The following is a 14,156-nucleotide window of genomic DNA, read 5'->3' on the forward strand; positions in this document are numbered from 1 at the left end:
GGGTTTAGCAGAAGAGGCAATGCTTTATCTTAGTGTAATGGAGATACTGTTTTTTCATAGTGTAATGGAGAGAGGGCTAAAGAAGAAGCAATTACACATTTTGAAAAGCTCTTTGAAATTCTGGAAGAGAGGAAATCATCTGTTTTGAAAGCAATTGACTCCTCCAAGAAACTAAGATTAGACAAATTTCAGACTCAAATGGAAGAGTACCAGGGACTTCTAGAGAACAATGGACTTGTGGGATATGCTCAAGAAGTGCTAAAGGAGACGGATCAGTCCTGCTTTGTACAAACAGCAAAGCAGCTCCACCTCAGGTATTCTCTTTTACTTCTAACTTCAGAACCTCTTGAGCAATTTTATTAAATGCTGCTGTGTATTCTCACTGTAGCTCTGAGTGGTCCATAATACTGTGTTAATGTGAGGTACATCTTGCCTCATTCTTAACTTTAATTTTGAATGAAGTGTGAGTTTTATTTTGTTAATCATGTTGCAGATATTTAGTTTGATTTGCCTTCTTGAAGAATCATTTTTTGTATAAAATATCTGTCTGCAGAATACAGAAAGCCACAGAATCTTTGAAGAGCTTTAGACCTGCAGCTCAGACTTCTTTTGAAGACTATGTTGTTAATACCTCTAAACAAACAGAACTTCTTGGAGAATTATCTTTTTTCTCTAGTGGTAAGTCTTAATGAAGGCAAAAACCTCATTCTTTTTGTCTGAATTTATATTGTGTGGAAGAAAACACAAGTTCTCTTAAATTTAACATTATAAAACAGCATATCACTTGCCCAGGACTATCGTAGCATCCTGAAATCATATCCTATTTATGTTTTTGTAACTGTATTTTTATGCACAAAAACTATGTTTCATTTGTTTGTGTGTTTTTAAACATTGCATAAATAACATTATGTTGTATGTATTCTTTTTATAAATTCCTTTTTAGAAAATTAACGTAAATATTTGTTAATATGTGAAATTTTGGTTTAAAGTGATATTTTAACTGTTTACAGTATTTCGTAAGTAAATAAATCATTTTCCTACTAAGATACTTTTTTCTATTTTTTTCGTCTTTTATAAAGCAATGCTGTATTGCACATCCTTGTCAGAATTTTTGGGGCAAGTGTATGTGCGTTTCTCGGACAGAAGCCTAGAGATGGAATCTGCAGGCTGTCTACATTGCTGTATTAGTTTGCTGGGGCTGCAGTGACAAAAGTACCATAGACTGAGTGTCTCAAACAAATTAATTTTCTTACATTTCTAGAGACTAGAAGTAGGAGATCAGGGTGTTGGCAGGGTTGGTTTCTTCTGAACCTCTCCTCTTGGTTGATACATGGCTGTCTTCTCCCTGTGTCTTCACATGGTCCTCCGTTTGTGTGTGTGTGTGATCTAATCTTCTCTTTTTGTAAGGACACTGGTCATATTGGAGTAGGGCCCATTCTAATGACCTGATTTTAATTTGATTTCCTCTTTAAAGACCCTATTTTAAAATACAGTCACATTCTTAGGTACATACTGGGGTTTAGGACTTCAACTTGTGAATTTCCAGGGGCGAGGGGTGGGGTCTGGGGGACTGGGGAAGGATGCAGTTCAGCCCATAACACTTGCTTATGTTTCTGTTTTGCTGCTCCCTAGCAGGGAGGTCTTCCTTGCCTGTTTTTCTTCTGCTTACCTCATTCCTCTCCCTAAGGTTTCTCTTCTAGTAATGGTGAACAATTACAGTCCTTAGAAAGATATGCTTATAGTGTAATTACTTTATAGGTACAGATTTGTAGATTTGTGTGTTAATAAAGGACATTTGTCTTGTTAAAAGTTTAAAACTGAAGGATTACCGCGACCTCTTTTTCAAATCTGTACCTGAATCAGATACTTAGTTATTATGATTACCTTATTTTTTCAAAGATATTTGTCATCACTTAAAATGCTGATTGTATTTCATACACTATACTGTGTTTCCAAAATGTATACTTGAATAGTATATATACAAATATATTTTTGCTTACCTGTGAGTCCTAGGTCCTCCCTCCCTGTGGATCCCAAAGTGGTTGCTGGAAAGGTGAGGTTGAGGGTGGGTGGTCCTGGGTTATACCATTGTATAGCAAGGAAAGAGATGGATGAGAATGGGATAGTAGTCACCTAGCTTCTGGCTGATGGATCTTCCCCTCACTTTTTGCTACATGCTTTTTTTTTTTTTTTTTTGAAAGCTATCTTTCAGAAAAAGAAAGAAAAAGGGTATGGGGTAGGGGGCATACTATTTGTGTTATTCTGTAACTTTTTTTTAATTTTAAAATGTATTTTGGGTAACTTTCCAGAACTCGTTATGGCTGCATAACGTGCAGCTGTATAAACGCAGCATACACAGACATGCTTCTACATTCGGAAATCAGGAGAGGAGAGAGGCTCTGCTGCTTATTCATGTCCTTCTCTGTGATTTGACATAAATGTGTGTGTGTAGTTTTTATAGCATATTGTTCTTAGCATATGATTCCAGCAGTTAAGCTTAGGAATTGGCTCTATAGAAAGGACTATGCATATGGACAAAGATTTAGCTTTTAATCATTTTATTTTTAGTGAAAAACCGGAAACCTGTTTCCAAAACTAAACAGTTAAATGTTGATATATCCATGTAGTAGTATACCACTGAGGGGGAAAATACTGGCAGGATCTATGCAAAAGGGTTATAGTAAAATCTTTTAATGTGTATTTTTTAGTTTCTGATTTCCTTACAAAAATATGTATCATGATTCTATTCAGAAAAATTAATTTGCTTTGCAACTCTATAGAAAAAAATATGAAAAGAAACAATATTCATTGAGAGGCCGGGCACCGGTGGCTTATGCCTGTAATCCCAGTACTTTGGGAGGCCAAGGTGGGCAGATCACAAGGTCAGGAGATCGAGACCATCCTGGCTAACGTGGTGAAACCCCGTCTGTACTAAAAACTCAAAAAATTAGTATGGCGTGGTGGCACATACCTGTAATCCGAGCTACTTGGGAGACTGAGGCAAGAGAATCACTTGAACGTGGCAGGCGGAGGCTGGAGTGAGCTGAGATCATGCCACTGCACTCCAGCCTGAAAAACAGAGCAAGACTCTGTCTCAAAAAAAAAAAAAAATTCATTGAGAATTTGATATTCTTACCAGACTTAGATTTTAAAATATTAAAATAATAGTTTGTTTAGGGAAGGACGTAGGTAAAAAAATTTCAAGTCATGGACTGTTATTCAGTAGGTAGAAGGCGCGTGGTTAAAAAAAATTTACTTGTGGCTTTGAGTCAGTTTTTTTTGTATTATTATTATTATTTCTCCTTTCAGTTACAAATATAGATATATCTTTTAAATATAAAATATATTTAAAAATTTAATATATTTAATTTTGTGCTTTCTTATAGTATTATAAATTTAGAAAATAATTGGACAGTATAGAAATCAGTAAATAGCCGGGCGCAGTGGCTCACGCCTGTAATCCCAGCACTTTGGGAGGCTGAGGTGGGCGGATCACGAGGTCAGGAGATCGAGACCATCCAGGCTAACACGGTGAAACCCCGTCTCTACTAAAAATACAAAAAATTAGCTGGGTGTTGTGGCAGGAGCCTGTAGTCCCAGCTACACGGGAGGCTGAGGCAGGAGAATGGCGGGAACCCGGGAGGCGGAGCTTGCAGTGAGCCGAGATCGTGCCACTGCATTTCTGCCTGGGAGATAGTGAGACTCCGTCTGGGGGAAAAAAAAAAAAAAAAATCCGTAAATACTGTTTATATGTTATTTTTTGAGGAAAACCACTGGTTTTCAAATGTCAATATTTTAATGTTGTTTTCTATTTCATAATTCTTTCAGGCATAGATGTGCCAGAGATCAATGAGGAACAGAGCAAAGTCTATAACAATGCCTTGATAAATTGGCACCATCCAGAAAAGGATAAAGCTGATAGCTATGTTCTTGAATATCGGAAAATCAATAGAGAAGATGAAATGTCATGGAATGAGATAGAAGTGTGTGGAACAAGTAAAATAATTCAAGACTTGGAAAACAGTAGTACCTATGCTTTCAGAGTAAGAGCTTACAAGGGTTCAATCTGTAGTCCTTGTAGCAGAGAATTGATTCTTCATACTCCTCCAGCTCCAGGTATGGTGAATATCAGGAATAAAAAAAGCATAGAGTTGCACGAGACCTTGATGAAATAAACTAGTCAATATCTCCATGTAGACCTGCATTGAAACCAGCTCTTGTTTTTAAAAGACTCCAGAAAAGTAGCTTCTGTCCCAACTGGGATTTAGAAATGAACTGAGTACTCGAATTTTACCTTGTAGGCTGAGAACAGGATTAGGTTTTAACTGATATCAGATAGAGAAAAACATGGAAGGAAGAAATTCGGGTGAGCAGAGCTATTAAGTTGGGATTAAAATAGCATAAATGGTACTTTAAAAGTTTTAAATACATAATTCTGTATTTTTGGTTAGTTTATGGAAATCTCTAAAGCACAAGATCTAGGTAGGTATTTTTAAAATTTATTGATGTAATATCCTAAAATATAATTTTGATTTAACCTAATTCTGATTTGTCTGGATTTTTTATCTAACTTGGCAATTCTCAGCTAATAGGTATGGAAGCCATATATTAGAACCACATGAATAACTTTTCATCCCGCGCTAAAAGCTCCTCATGCCCAGTCATCGCCCCCTCCCTTCCCAAGTTAAAAACCACTGATACTACATATAGAGCGCCTAAAGATTTTTATAGAATGAGAATGACTTTAAAGGTTCATTGATGTTCACTATGATGTCTCCATGAACAAGGGATATTTAGAACCAAAGTTGTGCTCAGCCTGGTTAGCAGGAACACATTTTCCCCTTTCAGTCACTGCCTTACAGATACCTTTAATTGGATTTTAGGTCCACTGCTCCCTGCCTGTTTTTAGTGTCTTATGTACCCACATTTTCTGCACTCTCCTCTTTCTTCCTTTTTTCTTCAAAATAGAAAAGCACAATTTGTTTTTCATGCACATTGTGGCTTTTAAAAAATTGGAATACAAACATATAAGATTGGCTAAAATTATATTTCTTAAATTTTAACAAAATCCAATAGAGAGTTTTGGGATGAATTTGCAAGTATTAAGTATTTTATGGTTTATGCTATTTCTGCTTCCTTTTCTAGTCTTTCTGCCTGAAAGTGGTAGAAAAACCTGGACATAATCGCTGTTTTCAGTCACATAGTGGAGGGGGAGGGAGGAGAGGAAGTGTTAAGGGTTGTCTTCCTTTTTATGAGAGAAGATACATGACTAGGGTGACCCTTTAAATTTATTTTGCAAACTGGGAGACTTTTGAGATTGAGAGCAAGCACAAATAATCATGCCAGGAAAATAGGCATTAGCAGGAAGAATGGTCGGCTCGCATGTTGGTCATGGTTGTAGTTTGCTAGCAGCCTTTTTTTTTTTTTTTTTTGGAGGTGGAGTCTGGCGGCTTTGTCACCCAAGCTGGGGTGCAGTGGCACCATCTCAGCTCACTAGCTCACTGCAACCTCTGTCTCCTAGGTTCAAGCAATTCTTCTGCCTCAGCCTCCTGAGTAGTAGCTGGGGTTACAGACGCAGGCCAGCATGCCTGGCTAATTTTTGTATTTTTAGTAAGGCCAGCTTTCACCATGTTGGCCAGGCTGGTCTCAAACTCCTAACCTCAAGTGATCTGCCCACCTTGACCTCCCAAAGTGCTGGCGTTATAGGTGTGAGCCACCACGCCCAGCTGCTGGCAGCCTGTTTAAAAAATACATATAGAGAGAGAGAGAGATGGGGTCTCACTGTGTTGTCTGTGTGGCCTCAAACTCCTGAACTCAAGCAATCCTCCTGCCTCCCGTGTAGCTAGGACTAAAGGTGTGCACAACGATGCCTGGAGGTCATTTTTTTAAATTGGGATGTAATAAAGAAAAAGGTATTATCCTAACAGTTTTTAAGTATACAGCTCCTTGGCATTAAGTACATTTACAGTATTGTTCAACTATCACCACTTGTATCTCCAAAGGTATTATCCTAACAGTTTTTAAGTATACAGCTCCTTGGCGTTAAGTACATTTACAGTATTGTTCAACTATCACCACTTGTATCTCCAAAGGTATTATCCTAACAGTTTTTAAGTATACAGCTCCTTGGCATTAAGTACATTTACAGTATTGTTCAACTATCACCACTTGTATGTCCTTAACTTTCATTATTCTGAACTGAAACCCTGTGCCCATTAAACAGTTACTCCTGTTTCCCTCTCCCCAGAGGCTGGTAACTTCGATTCTAATTTCTGTCTCTATGAATGTGCCTATTCTAGGTGTCTCATATAACTGGAATAATGCAATATTTGTCCTTTTACATCTGGCTTATTTATCCATGTTGTAGCATGTATCCAAATTCATCCATGTTGTAGCACGTATCCACATTTATCCATACATGTTGTAGGATGTATCCAAATGTATGTATCCAAATTTATCCATGTTGTAGCATGTATCCAAATCTTTCCTTTTTAAGGCTGAATAATATTCCATTGTTTGTATATACCACATTTTCTTTATTCATCTGTTGATGGACTTTTGGTTATTTCCCCATTGGCTAGCAGCCAATGTTATGCTTAATGTATTTGAATCAATATAGACTTATGGAAGTAGTATCATCATTCTGTAGATGAAGAAATTAAAGTTTGGATCAAACTCTAGTTAAATGCTTGAGCAGGATTCAAACCCAGGTCTCTCTCAACCCAAAAGCTGTGTTTTTGTTTTTATTTTATTTTTTTTCTACACTGTCCCATGTTTCTTATGTCTGCCATGTTGGTTGATACAGAAAAAGCTTTATTAAAATAGCTAAAGTGTCCCAAATTAACAAAACTTACAATAAGAAAATATAGAGCTATTTATGAAAATATATAACTTTATTATTTTTTTCTTTAATAAATATAAAAGAACAAATTTAGTAGTGTGAAATACCTGATAGATTTGCTATCTCTATTCCAAAGAGCTGTTTTTATAAATTTTCACATGTATTTAAAATATTTTCATCTGCTTTTTGAGATTTCTGAAGATTTTTAGGTAGAGAATATACTGGGTAGGATATATTGCTAAGTTGGGTTTGGTTTGTCACAGTTGTCTGGTGTAGTGTGACACCTCCTTCCCGCTTCCTGTCTCTCTTCAGTAATTTCTGTAAGAAAACCTATCGGATTTAACAAACTAGCGCAATGATGATTTTTAGCCTGATATTAATTTTAAGCTCTATTTAGTTTTCAGCTTTCTCTTTGATGAAAAATGTGGCTATAATAATGAACACCTCCTGCTGAACTTGAAGAGAGACCGTGTAGAGAGTAGAGCTGGATTTAATCTTCTGCTTGCTGCAGAACGCATCCAAGTGGGTTATTACACAAGCTTAGACTACATCATTGGAGATACTGGCATTACAAAAGGAAAACACTTCTGGGCCTTCCGTGTGGAACCGTATTCATACCTGGTAAAAGTGGGAGTTGCTTCTAGCGATAAACTACAAGAATGGCTCCGTTCTCCCCGGGATGCAGTTAGTCCAAGGTAGGTTTTTGTATTGATCTAGAACTTGATAATTTTTGAAAGTAAGCCTGAAAATAGATTTGACTTTATTACATTTGAAGTATACATTTCTTATTTCTTAGATTCTAGTATTTTGGCTGTGGCTTGATTGAGAAAAGGAGCTGGATGTTCTTGTAATCACACATTGAATAAGGAGAGTTAGCAGTTACATTTTAATATCATGGGGAAATCTGTTTTGGATATCTCTTGATTATGATATGGCTTCACAGTTTTAAATTTTGAAAGTCTTTTGCATTTTACCTAAATTATGTGATAAAAATTACCCAGGTGTATAATACAATGCCTCTAATTGTCATACTTCACAATAAAGTTGTTCTTTTCTTATGGGACACAGTTTCTTTAAACTTTCCCTTAAGTCCTTTTCAAAACTGGGTCGTGGTAGACATATTTCCACAGCAAAGACTTCCAGTTTCTTAAGAGATTGACCAATGAAGATTGTGCAGTTTAGTTCTTTTAGACGGAGTAAGGTCAACTAGCTTTGAAAAATAATTTTTGACCACTCATCTGAACAGTATCCCAGCTTAACAATCCGAATGATAGGAAAAGCTTTTTGCAGAAAGGTGAAAAATTTATATAATGCTGAAAATTGTAACAGTAAAACATAGTGGCATGTCCACTTGATAGAAAATTTGTATTAATGTTTAAAAAGTTCATAACATGAGAAAGATTAGAAGTGGAGAAACCTAATAAACATTATTGATGCAGTATTATCCAAAATAAATAAAAAGCAACATAGGCATATTGAAAAAAATGGGGGACATGTTTCAAAATATTCTATAAGTTTTTATTGTTTTATGATAAAGGCGAAAAAGCTTCCTAATCTTTGTTTGCCTCATACATCCATGTTGAAATTCCAACCAGGAAATAGAGTTCTTGGGACGAGAATGAAACATGCTTTTTTCTCTTGCATATTTTACAGTGCTCGTATATTTCACTTAGCCTGGTAATTCCTTGGTTTAGGGCATACATCTTATCTTTGTATTTTCTTTTTTTTCTTTTATTTATTTATTTTTTTCTTTTGAGACGGAGTTTTGCTCTTGTTGCCTAGGCTGGAGTGCAATGGCGCGATCTTAGCTCACCGCAACCTCTGCCTCTTGGGTTCAAGCGATTCTCCTGCCTCAGCCTCCCAAATAGCTGGGATTATAGGCATGCACCACAACACCCAGCTAATTTTTTGTATTTTTAGTAGAGACGGGATTTCTCCCTGTTGGTCAGGCTAGTCTTGAACTCCCAACCTTAGGTGATCCACCTGCCTCGGCCTCCCAAAGTGCTAAGATTACAGGCGTGAGCCACCGCGCCCAGCCTGTATTTTCTTACACAGTTTTGTGTTAGCTTAGCAACAGGAATATGTTCTGAGAAATATATTGCAAGGCAATTTCGTTGTTGCGAGAACATCATAGAATGTTCTTACGCAGACTTAGATGGAATAGTCTGCTACGCACTTAGGCTATATGGAACAGTCTTTTGGTCCTGGAATACAAACCTGTACAGCATGTACTGTAATACTGTAGGCAATTTTTTTTTTTTTTTTTTTTTTTTTTTTTTTTTTTTTTTTTTTTTTTTTGAGACGGAGTCTCGCTCTGTCGCCCAGGCTGGAGTGCAGTGGCCAGATCTCAGCTCACTGCAAGCTCCGCCTCCTGGGTTTACGCCATTCTCCTGCCTCAGCCTCCCAAGTAGCTGGGACTACAGGCGCCTGCCACCTCACCCGGCTAGTTTTTGTATTTTTAGTAGAGACGGGGTTTCACCGTGTTAGCCAGGGTGGTCTCGATCTCCTGACCTCGTGATCCGCCCGTCTCGGCCTCCCAAAGTGCTGGGATTACAGGCTTGAGCCACCGCGCCCGGCAACTGTAGGCAATTTTAATACAATGGTAAGTATTTGTATATCTAAACATAGAAAAGGTACAGTAAAAATAAGTTATAAAAGATAAAAAATTGTATGCTTGTGTAGGGCACTTACCATGAATGGAGCTTGCAGGACTGGAAGTTCTCTGGGTGCATCCATGAGTGAATTTGAAGGCCTAGGACATTGCTGCACACTCCTGTAAACTTTATAAACACACTATACACTCAGGCTGCACTAAATTTATTTAAATATATTCTTCTTTAGGAAATTAACCTTAGCTTTATAAACTTCCAATTAAAAAAAATTTTTTTACCTCTCTTGTAGGCACACTTAGCTTAAAACACTAACACATTGTACATCTCTATACATTTTTTATACATCTCTATACATTTGTTTTTTGAGATGGAGTTTTGCTTTTGTTGCCCAGGCTGGAGTGCAATGGCGTGATCTCAGCTCACCACAATCTCCACCTCCCAGATTCAAGCAATTCTCCTGCCTCAGCCTCCCGACTAGCTGGGATTACAGGCATGCGCCACCATGCCCAGCTAATTTTGTATTTTTAGTAGAGATGAGGTTTCCCTATGTCAGTCAGGCTGGTCCTGACCTCAGGTGATCACCCTTCTCAGCCTCCCAAAGTGCTGGATTACAGACGTGAGCTACCACGCCTGACCCAAAAAAAAATTTTTATAGCCTTGTTCTACAAGTTTTTTTTTTTTTTTTGAGACGGAGTCTCGCTCTGTCACCCAGGCTGGAGTGCAGTGGCCGGATCTCAGCTCACTGCAAGCTCCGCCTCCCGGGTTCACGCCATTCTCCTGCCTCAGCCTCCCGGGTAGCTGGGACTACAGGCACCGCCACCGCGCCCGGCTAATTTTTTGTATTTTTAGTAGAGACAGGGTTTCACCATGGTCTCGATCTCCTGACCTTGTGATCCGCCCGCCTCCGCCTCCCGAAGTGCTGGGATTACAGGCGTGAACCACCGCGCCCGGCCTACAAGTTTTTTTTTTTTTAATTTTTAAAATTTTAAACATTTTAAACATTTTTGTTAAAAATGAAGACACAAACATAATAGCCTATCCAGGGTCAAGATCATCAATATCGCTGTCTTCCACTTCCACGTCTTGTCCCACTGGAAGGCCTTCAGGGGCAGTAACATGCATGGAGCTGTCTGTCATTCCTAGGATAAGAGTGCCGCCTTCTGGAAAACCTCCTGAAGGGCCTGCCTGAGGCTGTTTTACAGTTAACATTTTTTTTAATAAATAGAAGGAGTAAATCTACAGTAACAGTAAAAACATTGTATAATAAATACATGACCCAGTAACAGTCACTTATTAAATATTGCATAATGTACATAATTGTATGTGTTACACTTTTGGTTAACAACTGGAAGCACAAGTTTGTTTATAGCAGTATCACCACAAACATGTAACGCGTTATACTACAGCCTTACAGTGGCTACCACGTCACTAAGCTATAGGAATTTATTTATTTGTTTATTTGTTTGTTTATTTATTTATTTAAGACAAGGTCTTGCTGTGTCGCCAAGACTGCAGTGCAGTGGCGCTATCTCGATCCACTGTAGCTTCTACTTCCTGGGTTCAAGTGATTCTTGTGCCTCAGCCTCCTGAGTAGCTGGGACTGCAAGCATACACCACCATGCCTGGCTAATTTTTGTATTTTTAGTAGAGATAGGGTTTTGCCATGTTGGCCAGGTTGGTCTCGAACTCCTGGCCTCAAGTGGTGCACCTGCCTTGGCCTCCCAGAGTGCTGGGATTACAGGCATGAGCCACTGCGCCCAACTGAAATATTTTAGTTTCGTTATAATCTTACGGGACCACTGTGGTATATGAGGTCTGTTGTTGACTGAAATGTTATGTGGTGCATGATTGTATATGATTGTGTGCTATAAAAATTTAACATTTGATCAGTTCCTTGACTGCCCGCTGCTCCCTCACCTTCTGGAAGGCTAAATGATTTTCTAGGGTTTCACTTGTGTATGTAACTAAAGCAGTGTTTAATGACAGGGAATTTGGGGCTGAGTCTGTGGTATAATTCTAAAGTGCAATATGTCATTTTTATATTTTTGATTTTGTTTTAATAGAAAGCTTTTGATGTAAAAATTATTTTAACTTCATATCAGTGTATATTATCCTGTGAAAATGCTTTGAAGATGCTTAGATCTATGGTTGAAGATACAGATACTTTGTGTATTGCGTTTCAGATACGAGCAAGACAGTGGGCATGACAGTGGGAGTGAGGATGCCTGTTTTGACTCTTCACAACCGTTTACCTTGGTTACTATAGGCATGAAGAAATTTTTTATACCCAAGTCACCTACTTCTTCTAATGAACCTGAAAATAGAGTTCTTCCTATGCCAACAAGTATTGGGATTTTCCTTGACTATGATAAAGGCAAAGTAAGTTTCTATGATATGGATCACATGAAATGTCTTTATGAGCGCCAAGTGGACTGTTCACATACACTGTATCCAGCATTTGCATTAATGGGCAGTGGAGGAATTCAGCTTGAAGAACCCATCACAGCAAAATATTTGGAATACCAAGAGGACATGTAGTTGAAACATCTGATGTGACTCAGGACAAAAACTGTGAACAAAGCAATGCCTTAGCGTTACCCTTCGTAACGAATCACGTATCACTGAGTGTTCTGTCACCACACACGTTTGAGTAGATTCTTCTTGAAATACAGAAAATCTAGACAGTCTTGTGTCTTCTATGTCATTGTTCTGCTTTTCACAAATGATGAAAGTGAAGATGTTCTTTCCAAGTTAATACTGAAATGGTTAGCTTTTACTTTATGTACAGGATATCTAATTTATTTCTGTCAGCTGGTGTTGCTGACACTTTCCTGATGGGGGGGGGATACAAAAGTATTTATTATGCTTCTCTTGTGTTTGATTTTTCATTTTTATATCATGTTTATGTCCTAAGAGAAGATATTTTTTAAATGCCTTATGAATAGGAATTAGTACTAAGCAATGTGTCTTGCATTTGTTTTCAATAGGAAAACAAAGCTCTAGATAGGTAAAAAGAAAAACACCATAAAAATGGTAGTGTATTTAAGTGGAAAATTATGTATTTTAAAGTGTGTAACTATTAAAAGTATATTGCCTGGAAAAGGAATACTACTGTTTTGTTAAGACCACAAACTGTATTGTTAAGGACATTTGAAGAGTCTGCTTAGCTGTAACACTCATTTACCAGCATGGGTAGTAAGCATGGTTTCTTGCAGAAAACACAAAGTTCTCGGCTAACACATTAAACTTATCACTTTATATACTTTTTTTCAAAGAAATTTATCTTCAGTTTTTCTTCTGTGGAAATATTTGTTCTTATATCAAAGAATTATTTTTCAGATACATTGGTAAAGATGGACTGATATTAAAGTCATATTTATTCTTTTACCCCCTTACTGTGTTTTGTGATTTTCATTTTTGGCCCAATTATTATGTATCGGGTTTTCCTGGTTTATATTTACATGTTTGAAAGTTCATTATATATTTTAGTAGCGTTACATATATTATAAATTTTTATAACATTGTTCACTTATGTGGCATTTTCTGTTTCTCGTTGGTAATAAGCATTTCTAATATAAGCCAGTAAAAATACAAATTTAATTACTTAGAAATGATAACTAAGATCACAATGACTGTGTACCCTTTAAAATATCTTTTAATTTGAAGAATTACATTCTATCTAAATTGTGTGTTTTTGAAAGGTGTTCTTACAAGTAGGTGGTTTTTATTTAAACTACTTATTTTTTTGAAGTTAAAATGTTCAGAAACTACTGTTATGCATTGTAGCAGTAATCATTTATGGAATGCTTTTGACATGTTTTAGCAGAGTAACCAAACTTTTGGGCCTGTTTTTTTTGGTTGTCCTTGTTGTTTTATTTTTAATGAAAATCTGTTACTCAGGCTGGTAGCATTAAATTAGCTTTTTACCCTCAACTCAAGTAGAAAATATCATGGAGGGATTTCAGTGTTTAGCAGGCTGTTAATTTCCCATCTATGAATAGCACTTTATGACGTAGGCTAAACTAAGCAAATAATGCAGTGTTATGTGGATCATTGTGCAATAAAGCTGCTAAAGTCACATTTGTGGTTAAGTTTGATACTCAAGCCTTGTACAAGCACATATCATGTAGACATTTTTAAATATGAAGCTTTAACAGGAATAGGATAGCCGTTTCAAGCATTGTACAATTGTAAATAAATTGTTGTGTTTCTTTCATTTTTAATAAAAAATTAAAAAGAATTCAAGTGTAATTATTCAAATCTGCATTCCAGGAATTTTTAGTATGTTTACATGAAAAGTTGAAAGAAATTGATTATGAAAACATGATTAGCTGTACATAATAACTCAGAGCTATAGTTTTATATGAAATCATTTTGAACATTTATTAGCTTAATTTCTGTGGAAATGATTATTAGAGAAGCTTAACATAAAACTTCAATTGTTTCATATATTAAATTGTTTAATATTTCTTTTCTGATACATAATAGATGAGGTTTTGACCAGATGAGCGGTCCTTTGTTCACATTCGTACTCTTTGATCTGCGATTCTGGTAGTTGTGGTGGGTTGTGGATCACAATGAATCGTTACTAATGCTTGATGGGTCTGAAAGTTTTTTCTTTCAAGGCTATCCCTATGATTCTCAATAATTTAATTGTCATGTGCACAGTTGCTCTCTTGAAAATAGTAGGAGTCAGAGCTATC

The 14,156-nt window shown here is 36.9% G+C and overlaps 1 protein-coding gene across 2 annotated transcripts in view; it reads left to right on the forward strand.

Moving 5' to 3' along the window:
• The window catches only part of TRIM36 (tripartite motif containing 36), a 63,849-nt gene extending 50,156 nt beyond the window's left edge, over positions 1-13,693 (forward strand). For both annotated transcript variants that reach the window (XM_010356931.2, XM_010356932.2), the window contains exons 6-10: positions 61-314; positions 554-678; positions 3,829-4,116; positions 7,239-7,536; positions 11,637-13,693. In XM_010356931.2, the coding sequence (XP_010355233.2) occupies positions 61-314; positions 554-678; positions 3,829-4,116; positions 7,239-7,536; positions 11,637-11,991 (1,320 nt within the window). In that variant the 3' untranslated portion in view covers positions 11,992-13,693. The remainder of the gene's footprint in view (positions 1-60; positions 315-553; positions 679-3,828; positions 4,117-7,238; positions 7,537-11,636) is intronic.
• Positions 13,694-14,156: the final 463 nt, after the last annotated feature.

Source organism: Rhinopithecus roxellana, chromosome 3 (genome assembly GCF_007565055.1).
Source record: "Rhinopithecus roxellana isolate Shanxi Qingling chromosome 3, ASM756505v1, whole genome shotgun sequence".
In the NCBI taxonomy this organism is placed as follows: Eukaryota; Metazoa; Chordata; class Mammalia; order Primates; family Cercopithecidae; genus Rhinopithecus; species Rhinopithecus roxellana.